The sequence below is a fragment of the Perca flavescens genome, chromosome 20, assembly GCF_004354835.1.
Source record: "Perca flavescens isolate YP-PL-M2 chromosome 20, PFLA_1.0, whole genome shotgun sequence".
NCBI lineage: Eukaryota > Metazoa > Chordata > Actinopteri > Perciformes > Percidae > Perca > Perca flavescens.
The window spans coordinates 97,501-118,139 of NC_041350.1; the positions used below are offsets into that span (position 1 = coordinate 97,501).

Consider the following 20,639-nt stretch of genomic DNA (forward strand, 5'->3'; position numbering starts at 1 on the left):
AGACCCCCTAATATACAGTTAGTGTGTGTGTGTGTGTGTGTGTGTGTCTGTGTGTGTGTGTGTGTGTGTGTCTCTGTGTGTCTGTGTGTGTGTGTGTGTGTGTGTGTGTGTGTGTGTGTGTGTGTGTGTGTGTGTGTGTGTGTGTGTGTGTGTGTGTCTCTGTGTGTGTGTGTGTGTGTGTGTGTGTGTGTGTGTGTGTCTGTGTGTGTGTGTGTGTGTGTGTCTCTGTGTGTGTGTGTGTGTGTGTGTGTGTGTGTGTGTGTGTGTCTGTGTGTCTCTGTGTCTCTGTGTGTGTGTGTGTGTGTGTGTGTCTCTGTGTGTGTGTGTGTTTCTGTGTGTGTGTGTGTGTGTGTGTGTGTGTCTCTGTGTGTCTCTGTGTGTGTGTGTGTGTCTCTGTGTGTGTGTGTCTCTGTGTCTCTGTGTGTGTGTGTGTGTGTCTGTGTGTGTGTGTGTGTGTGTCTGTGTGTGTGTGTGTGTCTGTGTCTCTGTGTGTGTGTGTGTGTGTCTCTGTGTCTCTGTGTGTGTGTGTGTGTGTCTGTGTGTCTGTGTGTGTGTGTGTGTGTGTGTGTGTGTGTGTGTCTCTGTGTGTGTGTAGGGAGTGTGTAAGCCTGTGCTGCTGCTGGAGGAATCCTCTGCTGTGGTCCAGATGGAGTACCGCCACCAGGTGTTGCTGATCTCCACGCTGCACAGATCTCTACTGCTGCTGCACTGCACCAAGAGACAGGAAATACATCCCATAATATAAAAAGGGCAATACATCCCATAATATAAAGGTGAATACATCCCATAATATAAAGGTGAATACATCCCATAATATAAAGGTGAATACATCCCATAATATAAAGGTGAATACATCCCATAATATAAAGGTGAATACATCCCATAATATAAAGGTGAATACATCCCATAATAGAAAGGTGAATACATCCCATAATATAAAGGTGAATACATCCCATAATATAAAGATGAATACATCCCATAATATAAAGGTGAATACATCCCATAATATAAAGGTGAATACATCCCATAATATAAAGATGAATACATCCCATAATATAAAGGTAAATACATCCCATAATATAAAGGTGAATACATCCCATAATATAAAGGTAAATACATCCCATAATATAAAGGTGAATACATCCCATAATATAAAGGTAAATACATCCCATAATATAAAGGTGAATACATCCCATAATATAAAGGTGAATACATCCCATAATATAAAGGTGAATACATCCCATAATATAAAGGTAAATACATCCCATAATATAAAGGTGAATACATCCCATAATATAAAGGTGAATACATCCCATAATATAAAGGTGAATACATCCCATAATATAAAGGTGAATACAACCCATAATATAAAGGTGAATAGAGAGTATAATTTAGGACACACAGCAGAACACATCCTGTTTCAGATGGATGACATATCCAGCTCTATCTCTGGCTACACCACAGATGCAAAAAATTCTCTGGGTTGTTTACATTTCTTTAAACCAATCACAATCCTCTTGGTCGGCGCTGAGCTCCAGACAGTGGAACATTTACACCCCGCAAAAGAAAACTCCTCATCCAATATTAAATGAAGGTGAGCTATTTAAATTAGCTGATGCATGGTTAAATCTCATTGGCTCTTACCTGTGGATCTCTTTGTGGACTTCATCTACAGCAATCCCACCAATCAGTCCCAAAACCTCCCAGTTAGAGAGGAAATGATCTAACATATTCTTTATAAAACCTCCCAGTTAGAGAGGAAATGATCTAACATATTCTTTCTAAAAGTAGAAAAGTAGTAGTAGTTATGTTGTGTGTGTGTTGCGTTCAGCAGCGTGTTGTGTGTTATTAACAGTAGTTATGTTGTGTGTGTGTTGCGTTCAGCAGCGTGTTGTGTGTTATTAACAGTAGTTATGTTGTGTGTGTGTTACGTTCAGCAGCGTGTTGTGTGTTATTAACAGTAGTTATGTTGTGTGTGTGTTGCGTTCAGCAGCGTGTTGTGTGTTATTAACGGTAGTTATGTTGTGTGTGTGTGTTGCGTTCAGCAGCGTGTTGTGTGTTATTAACAGTAGTTATGTTGTGTGTGTGTGTTGCGTTCAGCAGCGTGTTGTGTTATTAACAGTAGTTATGTTGTGTGTGTGTTGCGTTCAGCAGCGTGTTGTGTGTTATTAACAGTAGTTATGTTGTGTGTGTGTTGCGTTCAGCAGCGTGTTGTGTGTTATTAACAGTAGTTATGTTGTGTGTGTGTTGCGTTCAGCAGCGTGTTGTGTGTTATTAACAGTAGTTATGTTGTGTGTGTGTTGCGTTCAGCAGCGTGTTGTGTGTTATTAACAGTAGTTATGTTGTGTGTGTGTTGCGTTCAGCAGCGTGTTGTGTGTTATTAACAGTAGTTATATTGTGTGTGTGTTGCGTTCAGCAGCGTGTTGTGTGTTATTAACAGTAGTTATGTTGTGTGTGTGTTGCGTTCAGCAGCGTGTTGTGTGTTATTAACAGTAGTTATGTTGTGTGTGTGTTACGTTCAGCAGCGTGTTGTGTGTTATTAACAGTAGTTATGTTGTGTGTGTGTGTTGCGTTCAGCAGCGTGTTGTGTGTTATTAACAGTAGTTATGTTGTGTGTGTGTGTTGCGTTCAGCAGCGTGTTGTGTGTTATTAACAGTAGTTATGTTGTGTGTGTGTTGCGTTCAGCAGCGTGTTGTGTGTTATTAACAGTAGTTATGTTGTGTGTGTGTTGCGTTCAGCAGCGTGTTGTGTGTTATTAACAGTAGTTATGTTGTGTGTGTGTTGCGTTCAGCAGCGTGTTGTGTGTTATTAACAGTAGTTATGTTGTGTGTGTGTTGCGTTCAGCAGCGGGCGGTTCGGCGCCTGCTTCCTGCCGGCTCTTTGTAAACAGAGCGACCTCCAGGTGTTTGCTGCTCGACCCGGACTCAGACTCTGGAGGTCTGACATCAGAGGACAGGTGGAGCACACCTGGCTGCTCAAACAGCTCTTCAACACACAGGTACACTAACACACAGGTCACACAGGTACACACAGGTACACTAACACACAGGTACACTAACACACAGGTCACACAGGTACACTAACACACAGGTACACTACCACACAGGTACACACAGGTAGACTACCACACAGGTACACACAGGTACACTACCACACAGGGACACTTAACACACAGGTACACTAACACACAGGTACACACAGGTAACCTAACAGACAGGTACACACAGGTAGACTACCACACAGGGACACTTAACACACAGGTACACTAACACACAGGTACACTAACACACAGGTACACTAACACACAGGTACACACAGGTAGACTACCACACAGGTACACACAGGTACACTACCACACAGGGACACTTAACACACAGGTACACTAACACACAAGTACACACAGATACACTACCACACAGGTACACACAGGTAGACTACCACACAGGTACACACAGGTACACTACCACACAGGGACACTTAACACACAGGTACACTAACACACAGGTACACACAGGTACACTAATACACAGGTACACTACCACACAGGTACACTAACACACAGGTCACACAGGTACACACAGGTACACTAACACACAGGTACACTAACATACAGGTACACTAACGCACAGGTCACACAGGTACACTAACACACAGGTACACTACCACACAGGTACACACAGGTAGACTACCACACAGGTACACTACCACACAGGGACACTTAACACACAGGTACACTAACAGACAGGTACACACAGGTAGACTACCACACAGGGACACTTAACACTCAGGTACACTAACACACAGGTACACACAGGTACACTAACACACAGGTACACTAACACACAGGTACACACAGGTAGACTACCACACAGGTACACACAGGTACACTACCACACAGGGACACTTAACACACAGGTACATTAACACACAGGTACACACAGGTACACTACCACACAGGTACACACAGGTAGACTACCACACAGGGACACTTAACACTCAGGTACACTAACACACAGGTACACACAGGTACACTAACACACAGGTACACTAACACACAGGTACACACAGGTAGACTACCACACAGGTACACACAGGTACACTACCACACAGGGACACTTAACACACAGGTACACTAACACACAGGTACACACAGGTACACTACCACACAGGTACACACAGGTAGACTACCACACAGGTACACACAGGTACACTACCACACAGGGACACTTAACACACAGGTACACTAACACACAGGTACACACAGGTACACTAACACACAGGTACACTACCACACAGGGACACTTAACACACAGGTACACTAACACACAGGTACACTAACACACAGGTACACTACCACACAGGGACACTTAACACACAGGTACATTAACACACAGGTACACACAGGTACACTACCACACAGGTACACACAGGTAGACTACCACACAGGGACACTTAACACTCAGGTACACTAACACACAGGTACACACAGGTACACTAACACACAGGTACACTAACACACAGGTACACACAGGTAGACTACCACACAGGTACACACAGGTACACTACCACACAGGGACACTTAACACACAGGTACACTAACACACAGGTACACACAGGTACACTACCACACAGGTACACACAGGTAGACTACCACACAGGTACACACAGGTACACTACCACACAGGGACACTTAACACACAGGTACACTAACACACAGGTACACACAGGTACACTAACACACAGGTACACTACCACACAGGGACACTTAACACACAGGTACACTAACACACAGGTACACTAACACACAGGTACACTACCACACAGGGACACTTAACACACAGGTACACTAACACACAGGTACACACAGGTACACTACCACACAGGTACACTACCACACAGGTACACACAGGTAGACTACCACACAGGTACACTACCACAAAGGGACACTTAACACACAGGTACACTAACACACAGGTACACTAACACACAGGTACACACAGGTACACTAACACACAGGTACACTTAACACACAGGTACACTAACACACAGGTACACTAACACACAGGTACACACAGGTACACTAACACACAGGTACACTTAACACACAGGTACACTAACACACAGGTACACACAGGTACACTACCACACAGGTACACTACCACAAAGGGACACTTAACACACAGGTACACTAACACACAGGTACACTAACACACAGGTACACACAGGTACACTAACACACAGGTACACTTAACACACAGGTACACTAACACACAGGTACACACAGGTACACTAACACACAGGTACACTACCACACAGGTAGACTACCACACAGGGACACTTAACACACAGGTACACTAACACACAGGTACACTAACACACAGGTACACACAGGTACACTAACACACAGGTACACTACCACACAGGTAGACTACCACACAGGTACACACAGGTACACTACCACACAGGGACACTTAACACACAGGTACACTAACACACAGGTACACTAACACACAGGTACACACAGGTACACTAAGACACAGGTACACTAACACACAGGTAGACTACCACACAGGTACACACAGGTACACTACCACACAGGGACACTTAACACACAGGTACACTAACACACAGGTACACTAACACACAGGTACACACAGGTACACTACCACACAGGGACACTTAACACACAGGTACACTAACACACAGGTACACTAACACACAGGTACACACAGGTACACTACCACACAGGGACAATTAACACACAGGTACACTAACACACAGGTACACACAGGTACACTAACACACAGGTACACACAGGTACACTAACACACAGGTACACTACCACACAGGGACACTTAACACACAGGTACACTACCACATAGGTATACTAACACACAGGTTACACAGGTACACTAACACAGGTCACACAGGTACACTAACACACAGATACACTAACACACAGGTTACACAGGTACACTAACACACAGATACACTAACACACAGATACACTAACACACAGGTACACTAACAGAATGTTACTGCTAACGTTGTTGCTAACGTTACTGCTAATGTTACTGCTAATGTTACTGCTAATGTTACTGTTAACGTTGTTGCTAATGTTACTGCTAACGTTGTTGCTAATGTTACTGCTAACGTTGTTGCTAATGTTACTGCTAACGTTACTGCTAACGTTGTTGCTAATGTTACTGCTAACGTTGTTGCTAATGTTACTGCTAACGTTGTTGCTAATGTTACTGCTAACGTTGTTGCTAATGTGGTTTTTGCACTAAACAAACAGCTCAACTGTTTGCTCTTGAAGACATTTAGCTGTTTCCATTCATCAGTTCTTCTTCAATGTGACATTTTCTTTACGAGAATGCTTGTGATTCAGATTCCTGAGTTTGAGTTGTTCCCCCGTCCCGGTCCGATCGGAGCGTATCGTCCCGCAGACAGACAGCTGGGTCTGCTCAGCTGTTTCCTCCGAGACGGCTGGATCCTCAGCTGGAACGAGTACAGTGTCTACGTCCTGGACTCTCTCAACCAGGTACTACAAATACTTAGTTTACTTTGCTTTATTTAAACAAACGAAGATGTAAAGCACATACAAAAGCAATTTAGGGTTAACCTCTATATCTGATAAAAACTGATGTTTAAGTAGTGTGAGTCCTGTTGTTTTTTGTGAATCTGTGTTGTGTTTAATGTGTGTGATGTGTTCAGGTGCTGATCGGAGCGTTGGAAAGCAGCGGAGACATTGTGTCAGTGTCATGTTGTGATAACGAAATATTCATCCTGAAAGGAGACCGAGACATCATCCGTCTCTCCAACAGCCCCGAGGGACTGGCCCCCAACTGTGAGTACTTAATATGCTATACACATAGAGGGGAGATGTCCCGCCCCTTTCTGTGTCTGACTGACCAATAGATCGAGAGCTTTGCTTACCGCCCCTCTGCACTCCATCGGGTTCCTGCTGAAAACCATGGCCTCAGATTTAGAGGTGCTGATCCTCATCCCAGCCGCTTCACAAGAGTTGGTCCGTTGTTCAACAACCAGGACAGAATCTGCATCGTTCCTCTTCAATCTGAGGTTCGACTATCAGCTGAACCCTCCTTTTTGGTACCTTGGAGTAGACTTTACAGGATCAAAACATTACAGTGTCTCCCCGTTCACTACCAGACAGATTTTTAATGAAATACAGTCCCATGGTTGACACAGGAAGAGGAGGAACTTCACCTCTCTATAACTACTGAAACAGTAGAATTGAGGAATGAGAGGCTGTGATGGAGCTTTTGTTTCAAAAATATCACAAATTATGAGATTTAGTTTTTCTCTTTTGTCTATTATCGGTTTGTCTTTCTCTGTCCTTCAGTGTCGGAGTTCTCCGTCCGTCTGTCCTCGCCGCTGGCCACGCCCACCATCCTCCCACCAACCGGATCAGTGGAAACGGCTCAGCCAATCAGAACCATGGCTATCATCGTGGAGGGAGGGGGCCGGGAGGAGGGGGGGCGGTGGGAGAGGCGGAGCGAGGACGGAGAGAAAGAGACGGAGGAGGAAGGAGTGGAGGAGGCCGAGGAGCAGCTGGAGGTAACTGGTCTGCCGGACCGATGGAAAAGATACAATAAGCAAACTTCAACTTTTCAGCTTTCGGGCCAAATGATCTCTTTACACATCTGAGACCAGTTCTGGTCTCAGTCTGGTGAAAGCTGAGTTAGTTCTGAACATTTAGATATGAAACACATGGGGATCAGTTTAATGCAAATACCCTTAAAAGTAAATGTAAAAAGATCGGCACAAATCGAGAAAATCCCCTAAGATCTCAGGTGGTTAGTTTAGTCACACATTATTCAAAAACTGGTTTAAACTGGTTCAAAGTAGACCTGCAAAGACTAATGGATTAGTTGTCAACTATTAGAGGATATCATCTTGGGCTTTAGGAAACCCTGATCCACATTTTAGAGACAGAACTACTCATCCATTCATTCATTCATTCATCCTTTCATCCATTCATCCAGACAATAACACACGGTGAAAATGATCATATGTTTAACTCTTGTATTCCTGTGTGTCTGTGTCTGTCTGTCTGTCTGTCTGTCTGTCTGTCTGTCTGTCTGTGTGTGTCTCTGTCTGTCTGTCTGTCTGTGTCTGTCTGTCTGTCTGTCTGTCTATCTGTGGTCAGGTGATGGAGCAGTCGTCTCGCAGCCGCAGCAGCTCTGTCACTTCCTGGGACAGTCTCCATAGCAACGTGACTTCCAGTCTCCATAGCAACGCAACTTCCTGCGAGCTGAGACGCTACAGCGCCCCGCTGAGTCAGGGGGAGGAGACCCAGGACCTGGTGGTGAAGGCCATCAGGGTAAAGAAGAGAAGGAGGAGACAAGGTACACACAGACAGGTAGAGAGAGACAGACAGACAGGTTAGAGAGAGAGACAGAGAGAGAGACCAGTTAGAGAGAGAGAGAGACCGGTTATAGAGAGAGAGAGAGACAGACAGGTTAGAGAGAGCGAGAGCGAGAGACAGGTCAGAGAGAGACAGGTTATAGAGAGAGAGAGGTTAGAGAGACAGACAGGTTAGAGAGAGAGAGACAGACAGACAGGTTAGAGAGAGAGACAGACAGACAGACAGATGGACTGAATGTCTTTTTGTCTCTCTCTCAGACAGCACCAGTCGTCTCTCTGAGAGCAGCTGCTCTGACTCCATGTTTGTAGTCCAGGACGGCAGCTGCAGTGATGGAGGAACTCCTCTGAGTGACAGAGTGTCCCTCGTCAGTCAGGACCTTCAGAACCAGACCCAGGACCAGAACTCTGCAGAACAGACCCAGGACTCAGCGAAGGAAGAGGAGGCAGAGTCTGGGTCAGTAACTCAACAACAGACCTGGCTCTGGTTCTGGAAGGGTTTTCCATGTTCAGTATCTCTGTTGACGTTTCATTAAATGCTGATAAAGAGGTTTGATCCCAGAACCAACCGCCCACCAGATAAATCAGGACTAATACATGCTTTAGGTGCTTGTTTCCTGTTCCTACTTAACCTACTGAACTGTCTGTCTGTCTGCCTGCCTGCCTGTCTGTCTGTCTGTCTGTCTGTCTGTCTGTCTCTACCTACCTGCCTGCCTGTCTGTCTGTCTCTCTTTGTCCTAGCCCCCTCCCCCAGACTCTCTGGCCCTCCAGGTTCTGCAGACCCAGCATGACCCAGACTCGGCCTCTGGTTCCGGGGCCGAGGCGGAGGCCGTCCCCCCGACTCCAGATGTGGACCTGCTGCTGGAGTGCAGCTTCTCCTACCTGCACAACGCAGAGGAGCCGATGGAGCAGCCAATGGAGCAGCAGGAGGAGTTCCTGAGCCCTCTGATTGGACCAGAGGAGGAGGTGATGTTCCTGCACACATGGATATCAACTTATCACAACAGAAAAGTGTAACAACAACGTAGAAAACAGCAAGAAAAAACATTGAAGAAAGCGTGGATGTGTGTGTGTGGACCTCTGGTCAGTGTGAGATGTGTGTGTGTGTGTGTGGACCTCTGGTCAGTGTGAGATGTGTGTGTGTGTGGACCTCTGGTCAGTGTGAGATGTGTGTGTGTGTGTGTGTGTGTGGACCTCTGGTCAGTGTGAGATGTGTGTGTGTGGACCTCTGGTCAGTGTGAGATGTGTGTGTGTGGACCTCTGGTCAGTGTGAGATGTGTGTGTGGACCTCTGGTCAGTGTGAGATGTGTGTGTGTGGACCTCTGGTCAGTGTGAGATGTGTGTGTGTGGACCTCTGGTCAGTGTGAGATGTGTGTGTGTGGACCTCTGGTCAGTGTGAGATGTTTGGACCTCTGGTCAGTGTGAGATGTTTGGACCTCTGGTCAGTGTGAGATGTGTGTGTGTGTGTGTGGACCTCTGGTCAGTGTGAGATGTTTGGACCTCTGGTCAGTGTGAGATGTGTCTGAGGACCATCCAGTAGAAACTGAGTGAAGTTTGTTCACATTGGCTGCAAAGTGAATATTGGCGCTGCACCAGTCGTGTGTGTTTGGTTGCGTTCCCACCGGTGTAGATCTGTAGGCTCCAACAACGTTTCTTTCTGTCTCAATATGGCCGATATATAACCGCTGTGGCTGCTTGCTTCCTGTTGTTGTTATAGTGATGGTTCAGAGTAATTCACCCTAGGGTCCTTTGCACCATGACCTCGAGCCAAACACCCCCCCAGAAGCTTTTTTCACCTGGGTCTAACATTGGGAGAGTTAGCGTAGAGTAGCGTTATCAGCTGAATAGCTTATTAGCGCAGGGGCTAATGGACCCACGTTTGTATCTCGTAAATGACCCCACTAATAATGCCCAAAATGATACCGAAGGTCTACACTAGTACATATAGGTTATGTACTCATAAAACAATGGATTGGAAAGTTTGTAAGTACACCAGAAGTTTATGAACACTTGCCTGCTCTCTTCTGCTCTCTGCTGCTGCTACCTGCAGTTAGACGAGTGCTTAGGGCCGTCTACAAATTACTACACCGAAAAGAGATACAACAAAAATATTTATTAATTTAATGATTAAATAAGGTAATGTCTCCAAACTTACCTCAATTATTACTTGTCTCCTGCTAGTTATATTACAGCACTTACTTTAAAAAATAAGTTAAATTAAAAAATATTTTTGTTGCATCTCTTTTCGGTGTAGTAATTTGTAGACTGCCCTAAGCACTCGTCTCACAGCAGCAACAACAACAGCAGAGAGCAGAAGCCAGCAGGCAAGTGTTATTTACATAAACTTCTGGTGTACTTACAAACTTTCCAATCCATTATTTTATGAATACATAACCTATATGTACTAGTGTAGAAGTTTGGTATCATTTCGGGCATTATTAGTGGGGTCATTTACGAGATACAAACGTGGGTCCATTAGCCCCTGCGCTAAGCTATTCAGCTGATAGCGCTACTCTACGCTTACTCGCCCAATGTTAGACCCAGGTGAAAAAAGCTTCTGGGGGGATGTTTGGCTCGAGGTCATGGTGCAAAGGACCCTAGGGTGAAATTACTCCGAACCATCACTTTAATGACATCATCAAACTGCTCTGTTAGGACACGTTAGGTCTGCATGACTTCAAACGCTCCTTGAGGGTCCGATTTAGCTGTTTTATAATTTCAATAAACGAATGAAAAGTAATCCGAAATAACAACATCATGATGCCGACAAGCAAACTACTTTTAAAATGGTTGTTTTCTGAATGGAGTTCAGGGCTGTGATGGATGTCGGTACTTTAGCTGTTTTTTAATTTCAATAATCAGAAAGTTTTTGTTGAATGCACGTATTAATGTGATAAAACGTGTGTGTGTGTGTGTGTGTGTGTGTGTGTGCGCCTCTGTGTGTGTGTGTGTGTGTGTGTGTGTGTGTGTGTGTGTGTGTGTGTGTGTGTGTGTGTGTGTGTGTGTGTGTGTGCGTGCACAGACCGGTGATCTGCTGCCCCCTGCTGGGCTGGCGGACCAGATGTTTCCCTCCGCTGTGTCCGGTCTGGACAGGAAACAGAGCGAATCCAGTGATGAGGACGGAGACATCTACGCTCACACTCTGCCCCCTGCTAGCAGCACCGGGGAACACCTGCACTCTCCGTCCAATCACACGCCAGACACACAGACGGAACAGGATGTTCAGGGGAAACACACACCTGACCAGGTGAGACACACACACACACACACACACACCTGACCAGGTGAGACACACACACACACACACACACACACCTGACCAGGTGAGACACACACACACACACACACACACACACACACACACACACACCTGACCAGGTGAGACACACACACACACACACACACACACCTGGCCAGGTGAGTCTGTCAGCAGGTATTAATCTTGCTGTTTCTGTGTAGCTGTCAGAAAGCTGGATGGGATTCTCAGGACCAGGATGTGGAATACTGAGCCTACAGGTGACCGACAGGTGGGTGCTTTAAAGTCGGGTTTCCCAAATGGGAACTTTTGCTGTTGCCACGAAAGGTTGGAGAGTAGCTCAACAATTTGAACCAACTGAGCTGATGGAGGTGATTAAACTGTCAACCGGAGAGCTGTCAGGTGTTGAACCAGCAGGTGTTGTGTGTTTCAGACATGTGTGGTGTCTGGACTTTAAAGGAGGACTGTTCTGCAGCGCTCTGCCTGAAACGGGACTCAACTGGCAACGCTTTGAAGACAACGTCCACCAGGTGGCCCTGTCCCCCTCAGGTGAGCTGCTGGCATCTCAAACATCACCTGTAATAACGGCACACGGTCAGCTTTGTTTTACTTTATTTCAAACTGAGCTCAGCTTCCAGTTCAAAGACAGTAATCCTCCACTAACATGTTATCTAGTAGCTAAAACTGTATGTCTAAAGTAGTAAAACCAATATTATGTGAGTTGCATACTATATCCGGTAGAATATTACAGTATGCCATACTGGACACTACGCCGGCATCAGTATCCCACAATGCAATGCAGTAGTAACGACAATGTTCATAACAGACTAACGGAAACCAAGCAGCTCTGTAACGTTGATAAGACTTTTGTTTACATTTCTACATATTTCAACCTCTGTTGGGCTAGTCGTTTACCTTTTTCAGTAATTTAAGCCTTATCTGGCGATGCTGCTAGAGTGGAGGTCAGCAAGGGGTTACCATGGTTACAAGTCTCCAACCGGTAAAGGAGGCTCTCAGGAAGTGACGTTGACAATTACAGCTTAGTACGTCCCAAAAGATCCAAACTACTGTTTATTTAAACAAAGGTACAGTACAGGCCAAAAGTTTGGACACACCTTCTCATTCAATGCGTTTCCTTTTTATTTTCATGACTATTTACATTGTAGATTCTCACTGAAGGCATCAAAACTATGAATGAACAAATATGGAATTATATACTTAACAAAAAAGTGTGAAATAACTGAAAACATGTCTTATATTTTAGATTCTTCAAAGTAGCCACCCTTTGCTTTTTTATTAATAAGGGAAATAATTCCACTAATTAACCCTGACAAAGCACACCTGTGAAGGTAAAACCATTTCAGGTGACTACCTCATGAAGCTCATTGAGAGAACACCAAGGGTTTGCAGAGTTATCAAAAAAAGCAAACTTTTGGCCTGTACTGTATGTTGAACGATAGTTTACATGTTGAGTCTGTAGTGCAGAGTATGTGATGTTGGACCCAACCTGGTTCATCTCCTGTAACAGCAGTGTGACGTGTTAGCTGGATGCTAACTGTAGCTCCTCCGTCAGGTAATCTGCTGTGGAAGGTGTTAGAATTAGCTGGATGCTAACTGTAGCTCCTCCGTCAGGTAATCTGCTGTGGAAGGTGTTAGAATTAGCTGGATGCTAACTGTAGCTCCTCCGTCAGGTAATCTGCTGTGGAAGGTGTTAGAATTAGCTGGATGCTAACTGTAGCTCCTCCGTCAGGTAATCTGCTGTGGAAGGTGTTAGAATTAGCTGGATGCTAACTGTAGCTCCTCCGTCAGGTAATCTGCTGTGGAAGGTGGAGCAGAAGAGCATGACAGCGTTTGCGTGTGCGAAGGTTTCGGGGAAGGGGAAGCGGCACTGGTACAAAGCTGTGGAGCAGACGGCCTTCGTGGCGCTGAGCGACGACTCTGCCTGGATCATCCTCACCAACGGAGACCTCTACCTGCAGACAGGTACAACTACTGCTACTACTACTACTACTGCTACTACTACTACATATATATGTATACAGTACTGTGCAAAAGTCTTAGGCAGGTGTGAAAAAATGCTGTAAACTAAGAATGCTTTCAAAAATATAAATGATTGTTTATTTTTATCATTGTTTATTTGCATTTACCAAATGCAAAGTGAGTGACCAAAAACATCTAAATCACATCAATATTTGGTGTTACTACCCTTCGCCTTCAAACCAGCATCAGTTCTTATAGGTACACTTGCAAAAAGTCAGGGAACGTTGAGCATCATAGACGCAGTGGTCGGCCAAGGAAACTTAGTGCAGCAGATGAAAAACACATCAAGCTTATTTCCCTTCGAAATCCGAAGATGTCCAGTAGGGCCATCAGCTCAGAACTGGCAGAAACCAGTAGGACCCGGTACACCCATCTACTGTCTGGAGAAGATGTCCAGCAGTGGTCTTCATGGAAGAGTTGCAGACAAAAAGCCAGACCTGCGACATTGAAAAAACTATGCATGAAAAGATAGGAACTGGGGTGCAGATAAATGGCAGCAGGTGCTCTGGACTGATGAAATATTTGTCTGTAGCAGAAGGCCGGTTGTTGGCCGAAGGGCTGGAGAGAGGGACAATAATGAGAGTCTGCAGGTAACAGTGGGGCATGGTGGAGGTTCCTTGCAAGTTTGGGCTGCATTTCTGCAAATGGAGTTGGAGATTTGGTCAGGATTAATGGTGTCCTCAATGCTGAGAAATACAGGCAGAAACTCATCCATCATGCTATACCATCAGGGAGGCGTATGATTGGCCTTAAATTTATTCTGCAGCAGGACAACGACCCCAAACATCCAGCCAAGGTCATTAAGAACTATCTTCAGCGTAAAGAAGAAGAAGAAGAAGTCCTGGAAGTGATGGCATGGCCCCCCCAGAGCCCTGATCTCAGCATCATCCAGTCTGTCTGGGATCACATGAAGAGACACTCAGAAGATCTGTGGTTAGTTCTCCAAGATGTTTGGAACAACCTACCAGCCCAGTTCCTTCAAACACTGTGTTCAAGAGTACCGGGAAGAACTGATGCTGTCTGAAGGCAAAGGCTGGTCACACCAAATATTGATTTGATTTAGATTCCTCTTCTGTTCATTCACTGCATTTTGTTAGTTGATGAAAATAAACTATTAACACTTCCATTTTTGAAAGCATTCTTAGTTTACAGCATTTTTTCATACCTGCCTAAAACTTCTATCAGAATCAGAATACAATCAGAAATACTTTAATAATCCCAGGGGGAAATTCTTTTTGTTACCACTCCAGGTATACAAACAACAAATAAAAACAACATATATTATCAAGACTTTTAACATATATAATAAAACAAATATACAGTAATAATATATAAAAATAAAAAGAAATGTACAGTGTTAATGTGCAAATGATATGAATGTGTATATATGAATGTGTGCAGTATATTTTATTGTAAGCAGTGCAGGGAGGAGCATTATTCGTGGTAATATCCTGATGATAAAGGCTTGTTGTGTCTTGTGATTGGTCAGGTCTGAGCGTGGAGCGTCCCTGTGCTCGCTCGGTGAAGGTGGACTCTCCGTGTGTCTTCAGCCAGGTGTGTGTCAGCGGAGGCGTGGTCTGGGCTCTGAGCGAACACAAGGCTCTGTTCTACCGAGAGGGACTCAACAGCTTCTGCAGAGAGGGAGAGGGCTGGAAGTACGACACCGTCAGGTAAATACTGCTGCAATACTACTCTAATACTGCAGAGAGAGAGAGGGCCAGAAGTAAAAAAAGAGAAAAAGAGCCTTGAAAAGGATTTTAAAGTGTGTGTGTGTGTGTGTGTGTGTGTGTGTGTGTGTGTGTGTGTGTGTGTGTGTGTGTCCCAGCGAGGCTCAGGGTCTGGACTTGATGTGTGTTGGCCTGACAGAAGGAGGAACCGGCTGGGCGCTGGATGCCAGCGGCAGCCTCTGGTTCAGAACTGGCGTCTGCCCGTCTAGACCTCAGGGGGACGACGACCACTGGTGGCAGGTAACTTCCTGTCCCGTCTCAGCTTACAGGATGTTATAGAGACAAAGCACATAGCGTCATACTCTGAAAGCCACGCCAACTGGAGGGGAAAACCTCTCTCTCTCCGCTCTCCATTGACTTGTATTGTGTGAAGGTTTCTCCGTCTGCTAGCAAGCAACAGCTGCTGTGTGCTGATATATATATATATATATATATATATATATATATATATAAAATATATATATATATATATATATATATATAAATATATATATATATATAATATATATATATATATATATATATATATATATATATATATATATAAAAAAATATATATATATATATATATATATATATATATATATATATATACACAGTACAGGCCAAAAGTTTGGACACACCTTCTCATTCAATGCATTTCCTTTTTATTTTCATGACTATTTACATTGTAGATTCTCACTGAAGGCATCAAAACTATGAATGAACACATATGGAATTATGTACTTAACAAAAAGTGTGAAATAACTGAAAACATGTCTTGTATTTTAGATTCTTCAAAGTAGCCCCCTTTGCTTTTTATTAATAAGGAAATAATTCCACTAATGAACCCTGACAAAGCACACCTGTGAAGGTAAAACCATTTCAGGTGACTACCTCATGAAGCTCATTGAGAGAACACCAAGGGTTTGCAGAGTTATCAAAAAAAGCAAAGGGTGGCTACTTTGAAGAATCTAAAATATAAGACATGTTTTCAGTTATTTCACACTTTTTTGTTAAGTACATAATTAGGGCCCAAGCGGCGAAGGCCCTATTGAAACTGAAGGAATTATTATTACGGCAAATGAATTGGGTTTTTGAGGGCCTTAACATATTCAAAAACAAACCAAATTTGGCGGTCGCATCAAGTCTGGTGAAAATTTACGTATTTTAAAGGTTTCAGGAACAGGCGCACAAAAATGGCTCGCTAGCGCCCCCTAGAAAGTTAAATAAATTGAGCCCCTGCAGTGCTTTTAACGTAGACTCACGAAACTTGGTACACATATGTAACATGTCGAGATGTACAAAAAACTTCATCAGAGCCATACCCTAAACCCAACAGGAAGTCCGCCATTTTGATTTCAAAGTTCGAAATTAGTGCAATTTTGGCCATTTCCACATGTACTTTAACAAACTCCTCCTAGAGATTTCATCCGATGGACTTCAAACTTGGTCTGTACCATCCCAACACCTTAACGATGAAAAGTTATTAAAAGAAAACCTTTTCGTCAGACGGTGTGGGCGTGGCATGGCAGCCATTTTGAGTGTTTAGCGATGAACAAAGAAGTTGTTGTAACTTAAGTGTACGTTGTCGTATCTGCCCAATATTTCTCAGGATTGACGAGGGTCCAGGCCTGAGGACACCTACAGGCCAAAATTGACTTTTGGTCATAGCGCCCCCCCGCTGGCAACAAGAATTGCGCCTTATATGACAAACAACATCCAATTTACATGAAACTTATGATGTGTGGTCTACATGTGACACTGAGCCGCCCCCTATACTTTAACCACGCCCACTTACTCAGGCCACGCCCCATTTCATAACATTAAACGTTTAACATAGTGTCTTGTGTGAGGTATCATTGAAGTCAGCATAGAGTTCATTTTTAATTGGTGATGGTTTGACCCGCCCCCTAAGCTTAAGCCACGTCCCCTTTTATAACTAATGACTCGTTTGATGTAGACCCTTGTGTGAGGTATCATTGAACTCAGCACAGACTTCCTTCTTCATTGGTGATGGTTTGGCCCGCCCCCTATGTTTAAGCCTCGCCCCCTTTCATAAATGCTGACCCATCTAAGGTAGAGTCTTGTGTGAGGTATCATTGAACTCAGCAGAGAGTTCCTTTTTAATTGGTGATGGTTTGACCCACCCCCTATAATTTAGCCACGCCCCTTTTAACAGATAATGAACTGTATGACGTAGAATCTTGTGTGAGGTATCGTTGAACTCAGCAGAGAGTTCCTTATTCATTGGTGATGGTTTGACCCGCCCCCTAAGCTTTAGCCACGCCCCCTTTCACAGCTAATGAAATGTATGATGTAGAGTCTTGTGAGGTATCGTTGAACGATACCTCACAAAAGTTCCCTTTTCATTGGTGACGATTTGCGGTGTCTGAGTGCCGCGCAAATGCACGGTCGCAAGGAGCAGCGTCCACCGGTAACCCCGACGCGCCAAGGCGCGAGGGCCCGTCCATCGCTACTCGCAGCTCTAATTCCACATGTGTTCATTCATAGTTTTGATGCCTTCAGTGAGAATCTACAATGTAAATATTCATGAAAATAAAGAAACACATTGAATGAGAAGGTGTGTCCAAACCTTTGGCCTGTACTGTATATATATATATATATATATATATATACATACACATACATAAGCTGTGTCTCTGTCCATCAGATCAGTATTTCGGACTACGTGGTCTTCGATCAGGGCAGTCTATTCCAGACGCTGCTGCAGGCTACACAGAGCGTTGCCACGGTAACCAGGGCGCCGGTGGAGCGCGTAGTGGCCTTCCTGTCGCAGCACTCGCAGTGTCAGCCGAGCCTGGTCAGCGCCAACAGCAGCGGAGTCTGGGTCGCCTCGGGACGGAACCAGCTGCACCTGGCCCGCGGCAGTCTCATCGGTCAGTCAATAGATCCACAAAGATCTATTAGAGTCCAAAATAACAGCACCGCAGACTCTGAGTGTTGAGTTTCTCTGTTGGTCTTTGTTTTTGGTTCCTTTTAGGAACTTTCTGGCAGAACGTGGTTCCAAGAGGAACCGTCTCCGCTACGAGGTGGACCTCCATCGCGTCTTCAGCTGTGCCGCACAGAGAAGGTCTGACACCTGAATACTACACACACTCACACTACACACCCTCAGACCTGAACACTACACACCCTCACACCCTCACACTACACACCCTCAGACCTGAACACTACACACCCTCACACACTCACACTACACACCCTCAGACCTGAACACTACACACCCTCAGACCTGAACACTACACACCCTCAGACCTGAACACTACACACCCTCACACCCTCACACTACACACCCTCAGACCTGAACACTACACACCCTCAGACCTGAACACTACACACCCTCACACCCTCACACTACACACCCTCACACCCTCACACTACACACCCTCAGACCTGAACACTACACACCCTCAGACCTGAACACTACACACCCTCACACCCTCACACTACACACCCTCAGACCTGAACACTACACACCCTCAGACCCTCACACTACACACCCTCACACCTGAACACTACACACCCTCAGACCTGAACACTACACACCCTCACACACTCACACTACACACCCTCAGACCTGAACACTACACACCCTCACACCCTCACACTACACACCCTCAGACCTGAACACTACACACCCTCAGACCTGAACACTACACACCCTCAGACCTGAACACTACACACCCTCACACCTGAACACTACACACCCTCACACCTGAACACTACACACCCTCAGACCTGAACACTACACACCCTCACACCTGAACACTACACACCCTCAGACCTGAACACTACACACCCTCAGACCCTCACACTACACACCCTCACACCTGAACACTACACACCCTCAGACCTGAACACTACACACCCTCAGACCTGAACACTACACACCCTCACACACTCACACTACACACCCTCAGACCTGAACACTACACACCCTCAACCCTCACACTACACACCCTCAGACCTGAACACTACACACCCTCAGACCTGAACACTACACACCCTCAGACCTGAACACTACACACCCTCACACTACACACCCTCACACATGAACACTACACCCCCTCACACCTGAACACTACACACCTGAACACCTGAACACTACACACCCTCACACTACACACCCTCAGACCTGAACACTACACACCCTCACACCTGAACACACATAATTGTTGTTCAATTGGACACACAAACCGAAGAGAGGCAAGCCTGGGTTGTGTTTCTACAACATCCATCTCAGAACAAAAACCCAGAGAGGAGGATGTTGTGGATTTGTATAATTATACGTTATTGTTATTATTATTATTATTATTATTATTATTATTATACTGACCACTGACACTAAACTTACCCCCCATGCAGCGCCTGCGGTCAAGTTAACCGTATTTCTCCTCTCCATGGTCAAACCAGCTCATTTCCTTTGAATAGTTTTAGCGAGGGCTGTTCCTTAGTCTGCTCTACTCCCTGACTTCCCTCTGCCGGGCCTGATTGCACCATATATTGCTAACGTTATGTAGCTAAACATAGCTAAAGTAGCCTACAGCTCCAGCCGACAGAGACGTAACGTTATCGTTTTTTAAAGTGGAAGTAGAGAACTTTTCAACTAGCTGGCAATGCTAGCTAATGCTGTCTGCTTATCATGCATAATGAAATGCAATCCAAATGCAAATAGAGCTGGGTATCGCCAATGATTCACAAGGTCCTGATTCAATTACATTTGTGATTTAATACCAGTTTATCTTGGATGTCAACTAGATTGTCAGAGAACTTCTGCTGTAAACCATCCTAGCCAGAAGCAACCCTCAGATTTAATATATCTTTATAATGCACCAGCTACATGTTTACATTAAGAACTGAGCCCCAACAAGTTAGTTTGAAGGACTTTTTACTTCCACATCCATGGTGAAAAGACAGATATTAAAAGATCCATTTCTGATGTTATTCGTCCGTATCAGATCACTTAGACAAAGATCTATTTTAACTGAGAATCTGTTATTTATAATCCAGCCAGTCACGCTCCATCTTTCATATGTCACTCTAAACACATTATCTGTTACCTGTAGACAGACAGACAGGCAGGTAGACAGACAGACAGACAGACAGCTTGCTTCATTGTCTGTCCCAAAGCAGACAGACATTCTCCTTTGACTCATAGAAAACCTACATTTAACCATACAAACATACTCAAAACAGAAAACAGCTGCTTTTTTAATGGTTAGATG

At 44.7% G+C, this 20,639-nt stretch overlaps 1 protein-coding gene across 1 annotated transcript in view; it reads left to right on the forward strand.

The window, feature by feature from the left end:
- Nucleotides 1-20,639, forward strand: part of tecpr2 (tectonin beta-propeller repeat containing 2) — a 35,365-nt gene that overhangs the window by 7,139 nt on the left and 7,587 nt on the right. Inside the window, exons 6-21 of the mRNA XM_028566267.1 lie at nt 596-705; nt 2,845-2,998; nt 6,392-6,544; nt 6,718-6,850; nt 7,367-7,581; nt 8,174-8,372; nt 8,650-8,912; nt 9,130-9,354; nt 11,411-11,635; nt 11,848-11,915; nt 12,078-12,193; nt 13,454-13,627; nt 15,174-15,354; nt 15,510-15,651; nt 18,065-18,290; nt 18,395-18,484. Of these exons, the coding sequence (XP_028422068.1) occupies nt 596-705; nt 2,845-2,998; nt 6,392-6,544; nt 6,718-6,850; nt 7,367-7,581; nt 8,174-8,372; nt 8,650-8,912; nt 9,130-9,354; nt 11,411-11,635; nt 11,848-11,915; nt 12,078-12,193; nt 13,454-13,627; nt 15,174-15,354; nt 15,510-15,651; nt 18,065-18,290; nt 18,395-18,484 (2,674 nt within the window). The remainder of the gene's footprint in view (nt 1-595; nt 706-2,844; nt 2,999-6,391; nt 6,545-6,717; nt 6,851-7,366; nt 7,582-8,173; nt 8,373-8,649; nt 8,913-9,129; nt 9,355-11,410; nt 11,636-11,847; nt 11,916-12,077; nt 12,194-13,453; nt 13,628-15,173; nt 15,355-15,509; nt 15,652-18,064; nt 18,291-18,394; nt 18,485-20,639) is intronic.